The sequence below is a fragment of the Gorilla gorilla genome, chromosome 14 (genome assembly GCF_029281585.2).
Source record: "Gorilla gorilla gorilla isolate KB3781 chromosome 14, NHGRI_mGorGor1-v2.1_pri, whole genome shotgun sequence".
Taxonomy (NCBI): domain Eukaryota; kingdom Metazoa; phylum Chordata; class Mammalia; order Primates; family Hominidae; genus Gorilla; species Gorilla gorilla.
The window spans coordinates 112,112,800-112,119,695 of NC_073238.2; the positions used below are offsets into that span (position 1 = coordinate 112,112,800).

General features: G+C 34.4%; 1 protein-coding gene across 8 annotated transcripts in view; it reads left to right on the forward strand.

Annotated features, from left to right (window-relative positions):
* Nucleotides 1-6,635, forward strand: part of MBNL2 (muscleblind like splicing regulator 2) — a 173,751-nt gene extending 167,116 nt beyond the window's left edge. For all 8 annotated transcript variants that reach the window (XM_031001270.3, XM_031001266.3, XM_031001265.3 and 5 more), the window contains one exon: nt 3,842-6,635. In XM_031001270.3, the coding sequence (XP_030857130.1) occupies nt 3,842-3,969 (128 nt within the window). In that variant the 3' untranslated portion in view covers nt 3,970-6,635. The remainder of the gene's footprint in view (nt 1-3,841) is intronic.
* Nucleotides 6,636-6,896: the final 261 nt, after the last annotated feature.

The following is a 6,896-nucleotide window of genomic DNA, read 5'->3' on the forward strand; positions in this document are numbered from 1 at the left end:
CTGTCTCCCCTCTAAAGCTCCAAGTGCATTTGCTGTAGGTTCCACCCCAGGGCCTCGCCTTCCCCTGATTCCCAAGCTCACAGGGGTTCTTCTAAGCACCCTCTGAAGCAGGCTCCATGAGGCACAGCCACGCTCTTTGGAACCTCTGTGTCCCGTCACCCTGTCTCAGACCGTCCCCATGCCCTGGACGGGATGCCTTCACCAATGAGCAGAGTGACATCTCCAAACTCAAGCTGGTTTGTGCAGGCACTTTGTACATTGTGCGAGCCAGTTAAAATTATGCACGTCAGCTTTTCCATGTCTGCAAAATATGATCACAATACTGACCTAGCTTGTAAGACTCTAGCTTGTAAATTCTCAGAGCATCCTGAAAATCAAGGGGATATATCTTAAAATTCAAACAAAAACAAGGGTGCTTCGGAGAGGAGACTGGCAGGAGACCCAATGTGGTGGCTGTTTCTCTGACTTACGCATACCCTGGCAGACCCTATGAGTTTTCCACTTCCCTTTCAAGACAGCATGGGGTGCTGTGCCTTGGAGGTTGAGTAGGGAACTTTGGGCACCAGCTTCAGCTTTGACCAAATGCAGGACAGGAAAGAAGTGATGGACAGTTGGTCTGTTGAGCTCACTTTGGTGAACTGTATTTTAATTAGCATTTTAAGAAATGGAGAAGTTCAAAATTAAGGTTGATCCACATCAGATGTGTAGCCCATGTGCCAGGGCCACATATAAGCCTGGTATTTTAAGAAGGTATGTTTCTTATCTGTAATGAAATATTCAGGCACCCCATGAAGGTTTTGATCCTCCTGGCCACAAAACTACAATAAAGATGGAAAAAGTTTATATATATATATATATATATATCATTGGTATGGGAGAAAATCTCTGAAAAGAGGTAACAGGAAAGCACACAAAATGTATCTATTCATCAAACATTAAATTATGTTTGTTTAGTGCTAAATCAACATATAATCTGAAGAAAGAAAAGCCACGTTAAAAACTAGACAAAAGGTTCCTCTTTCCCTCAAAGCAGCTTCTCCTCTCCCTCCCGCCAGTCCCCACAAGCACACACACTTGGCTTTCCACTTTCCTCTTGTCCTGTGGGTGGTCTTCCGGCTAGGTCTGTCCCACACTCCCCTGGGACTCTCAGGCCTGTAAGGTCCTGTGCCTCCTAACAACAGAAGTGTAATCAGATGGGTGCTAGTGATATGACAGGCCCTCAGTTGATAACTGTTCTTGATCTGTATCCCTGTTCTGTCTATATCTCCAGGGCATATTTCACCCCAGAGTACAGATAATACAGCCTGTATCAGCAAGCTGTATTTCTCAGGAAAAAAAATTTAATAATCAGAAGATATTTCCAAGAAAAATGCTGCCACCCAAAAATGGAACCTATAAGGAAAAACACCCAAAGCTTTCCCACCTTCTGAGATTAAATCTGTTGAACCTCTTGAAGTTCACAGATGCCAAGAGTGTGATTCGTTTTTTATACCAAATGACAGGGGATGGCCAGAGTTTTCTGGCCTAGATGCCAGGCAGCAGTCACAGCTGAGAGTTCAATAGTCCCAGGGCTCATTTTTATTGATGTCTTTATTCATATAATAGCTCATTGGTAGACTGGGGCAGAGGGGAAGGGCAGTCTGGGTGAGACTAGTTTATGCTTTAGTTAGCTGCAAGACTGATTTAGAGTCCAATTAAATTTCAGTGGTCATTTATGTCTGTTCGTCAAATACAAGTTCAAAGCCTTGCCGTAGGTAACTTCCATAACCCACGTTTGCCCATTCTGATTTGCCATTTCTATGCTTTTCATAGAATACTTCTTTTCCAGATGGTTAGGAATTTCATTCTTTATAGCATTTCAATTTCATCAAATAAGCAAGAATCTAAATGCATTCTAAAATACATATTATTATATATCAATTTAAGAAACTGGCTGGGTACAGTGGCTCACGCCTATAATCCAGCACTTTGGGAGTCTGAGGTGGAAGGATTTCTTGAGCCTAGGAGTTTGAGACAAGCCAGGGCAACACAGGAAGACCCCATCTCTACAAAAATAAAAATGGAAATTAGGCAGGCATGGTGGTGCGTGGTTGTAGTCCCAGCTACTCAGGAGGCTAAAGTGGGAGGATCGCTTGAGGCCAGGAATTCAAGGCTGCGGTGAGCTGTGATTACACCACTGCATTCCTAACTGGGCAACAGAGGGAGACCCTGTCTCAAAAAAAAAAAAAAAAAGAAAGAAAGAAAGGAAATAAAGAAACTGGAATTTTTTTTCCAGAGTTATTTTAGAAAGTTTTTTTTTTAAAGTAAAAGAAAAAGAAAAATCAGACATGATTTGATGGACTAGGGTGCGTTCTTATTTGGAAAACTTACAGATAGGCTTGAAACTAAGGGATGAAATCAAAAAATTTCTATTTAATATCTAAATCTAGAAAATTTGAATATTACCTATTGGCAATGATAATATTCAAAGATAATAGTATTCAAATACTAGATGCTGTGTTTACATATAAAATAATATCTTATTAATTTTATTCATGTCTGTTAGTACACAAGACAAGGAATGCTATTTTTCCCAGTTAATTTTACATTCCTAGGAATATTTAAGAATCAAAGAATGACCTTATCTGAAGTTTTAAGTTTCCATTTACTATAAATATTTAATGTAAATTAGTTCTTTCTCTATTTTTATGAATTCTCTACACATCTGTCTGTTTCAATAAAATAAAGAATACTCATGTTTATTTCATGGGAGGAACATATACTAAAATTGTTGCATATAAAGTACAGGAGCACTCACTTAAAGGGAAAAAATATCCACGTGGAGAAATTATAACATAACAGGATAATACAGTATGCTTGGGAAAATAAGGCTTTTGTTGGGAATTGAATCCTAGTGTGCAGAAGTATTAGCTGACTCTCATTATAAACAAATTTTACCAGTTATTTCCTAACAGACTCTTGTTTAATGAATAAACGCTTTGCTTATTAATTACGCAAAATTTGGTCAAAGCATTATAAAAGATTAAATAGTTTTGTTAGGGTGTGTTAAAAACTTGGCTTTTAACCTTGACATTTAATGGATTGGACCACACGGGCCAAATTCCTTCTCCTTTGCAAAGGTATGGAGCTGGAAATGAACTTAGAGATCAGACTCAAGGGACCACAGCTTGCACTTAATAGTTTACCTTTATCTGTGCTTTAGCTGTGCTTTTGGATGTATTAAGAACTTTTTAACTGCCTTAATAGACTGTTATCCCTTTTACTCTTTGATATGTGACATTTAAATATACCTTGAATTTGAAACTGGTTGTCGTTATGTGTTGGGAACAAAATTACTTTTGATGGGAATACATTTTTGAATTAAAAATGCAAGTTAATAGATAAATAGTATCTGATTATTATAGATTTTGAAATATTTATATTTAAGCCTTACAAATGACTTTTCAGTACAAACAAATTCTCTGATTAGACTTTCTGATCACCATAGCAAAGATTCATTGGACAATAATGTGAATGTATAATAAAGAGCTATAAAGCAAAAATTTTAAAAAGAAATTGTGGTCTAAACATGCATGCCTCTCTATATGCTGCCACAGTTTTCCAGAAAGTACTGTGCATTTGAATCATCTTTCTTTATAGTGGCCACATAGCAGAAGTGGTTAAGTGTAAAGTTTTTCAGCATGAAGGGCGGGTATTGTGCAAATTTATAATTGGATCAAAATAATGAGAGATTGAAGAAAACTCTGATTTTCAAATGTCTATTTTTGAAGAGTAAAACTTAAACTCATTATTTTTCCTCCCAGAAGGATACCTAAATCATGCTTGTCTTTCTCTTTAACAGATAATTCTGAAATAATCAGCAGAAACGGAATGGAATGCCAAGAATCTGCATTGAGAATAACTAAACATTGTTACTGTACATACTATCCTGTTTCCTCCTCAATAGAATTGCCACAAACTGCATGCTAAATAAAGATGTAGTTCTTCTGGACAGACCACAACTCTAAGAAGCTAGTGCTGCTATCTCATATATGAGTATTAAATATGGTATGCTTAGTATATTCCAACCTAAGATAGTTAACTACCTGAGACCAGCTGTGATGTTTAAAGACATAAAGGATAAAGTTTACTTTTAAAGGGTTTCTAAACATAGTTTCTGTCCTAGGAATATTGTCTTATCTCCATAACTATAGCTGATGCAGAAAGTCCAGCCAGTTTACTCATTTCGATTCAGAATATTTCAAATTTAGCAATAAACAATTAGATTAGTTAAAAAAGAAACATATTCCAAGGGCAGGTTCGATTCTAGCTCTAATTACTGTCATGTCATTTACCCACTGGATCAAAGGGTATGTTTCACTTCTTGACAATATAAATGCTGCAGCAAAGATGAGAGGTGAAGTAAAACCGATACCTGTCCTGCAGGTCTAAAATTTGAATGGAAATTCAAGCACAAGTACTGGGGACACATCAAAGTGTGGTGTTTGGTTTGCCTGGAGATGCCACGTTGAATCATGTGATTCTAGATTAACATTAAATAGATTGAAAAAGAAACTTTGCACGGTATGAGCTTCATACCCCACCAAACAAAGTCTTGAAGGTATTATTTTACAAGTATATTTTTAAAGTTGTTTTATAAGAGAGACTTTGTAGAAGTGCCTAGATTTTGCCAGACTTCATCCAGCTTGACAAGAATGAGAGGCCCATGCCAACAGTCTAATCTAAGAGATTAGTCTTTCAAACTCACCATCCGGTTGCCTGTTACAGAATAACTCTTCTTAACTAAAAACCTAGTCAAACAAGGAAGCTGTAGGTGAGGAGATCTGTATAATATTCTAATTTAAGTAAGTTTGAGTTTAGTCACTGCAAATTTGACCGTGACTTTAATCTAAATTACTATGTAAACAAAAAGTAGATAGTTTCACTTTTTAAAAAATCCATTACTGTTTTGCATTTCAAAAGTTGGATTAAAGGGTTGTAACTGACTACAGCATGGAAAAAAATAGTTCTTTTAATTCTTTCACCTTAAAGCATATTTTATGTCTCAAAAGTATAAAAAACTTTAATACAAGTACATACATATTATATATACACATACATATATATACTATATATGGATGAAACATATTTTAATGTTGTTTACTTTTTTAAATACTTGGTTGATCTTCAAGGTAATAGCGATACAATTAAATTTTGTTCAGAAAGTTTGTTTTAAAGTTTATTTTAAGCACTATCGTACCAAATATTTCATATTTCACATTTTATATGTTGCACATAGCCTATACAGTACCTACATAGTTTTTAAATTATTGTTTAAAAAACAAAACAGCTGTTATAAATGAATATTATGTGTAATTGTTTCAAACATCCATTTTCTTTGTGAACATAATAGTGATTGAAGTATTTTGACTTTTGAGATTGAATGTAAAATATTTTAAATTTGGGATCATCGCCTGTTCTGAAAACTAGATGCACCAACCGTATCATTATTTGTTTGAGGAAAAAAAGAAATCTGCATTTTAATTCATGTTGGTCAAAGTCGAATTACTATCTATTTATCTTATATCGTAGATCTGATAACCCTATCTAAAAGAAAGTCACACGCTAAGTGTATTCTTACATAGTGCTTGTATCGTTGCATTTGTTTTAATTTGTGGAAAAGTATTGTATCTAACTTGTATTACTTTGGTAGTTTCATCTTTATGTATTATTGATATTTGTAATTTTCTCAACTATAACAATGTAGTTACGCTACAACTTGCCTAAAACATTCAAACTTGTTTTCTTTTTTTCTGTTTTTTCTTTGTTAATTCATTTAAACTCATTGAAAACATAGTATACATTACTAAAAGGTAAATTATGGGAATCACTGAAATATTTTTGTAGATTAATTGTTGTAACATTGTCTTTTTTTTCTTTTGTTTCATGATTTTGATTTTTAAAATTATTAGCACACAACTATTTTCAGCCCTTTAATAATGGAGCATCAAAAACATCACCTGTAACCCCAAGCAAATATAGAAGACTGTATTTTTTACTATGATATCCATTTTCCAGAATTGTGATTACAATATGCAAAGAGTCATAAATATGCCATTTACAATAAGGAGGAGGCAAGGCAAATGCATAGATGTACAAATATATGTACAACAGATTTTGCTTTTTATTTATTTATAATGTAATTTTATAGAATAATTCTGGGATTTGAGAGGATCTAAAACTATTTTTCTGTATAAATATTATTTGCCAAAAGTTTGTTTATATTCAGAAGTCTGACTATGATGAATAAATCTTGAATGCTTTGTTTAATTAAAAAACAAAAATCACCAATATCCAAGACATGAAGATATCAGTTCAACAAATACTGTAGTTAAGAGACTAACTCTCCACTTGTATGGGAACTACATTTCACTCTTGGTTTTCAGGATATAACAGCACTTCACCGAAATATTCTTTCAGCCATACCACTGGTAACATTTCTACTAAATCTTTCTGTAACACTTAAAGAATTCCCTCATTCATTACCTTACAGTGTAAACAGGAGTCTAATTTGTATCAATACTATGTTTTGGTTGTAATATTCAGTTCACTCACCCAATGTACAACCAATGAAATAAAAGAAGCATTTAAAAGGATTGTATAGTCTTCCTTCTTTTTGTGTTGAGACAGATTGATAATTCACCAAACAAAATAGTTTTCACCTTCACACAGTATTTGTTAACTTCAAAGAAGACCAAACTCGGGTCTTTGAATGGAAAATTGATAGTTTTTGCTTTTGGCTTTGGCTTTTTAGTAGCAAGAAAAACAATTAAAAATGGTAATTTGAGAAGTATTTTTAGTATTCTTTAAAATTAGAAGTGAAAATAAAGCCCACCACTCAACCCTCTTCTTCACAT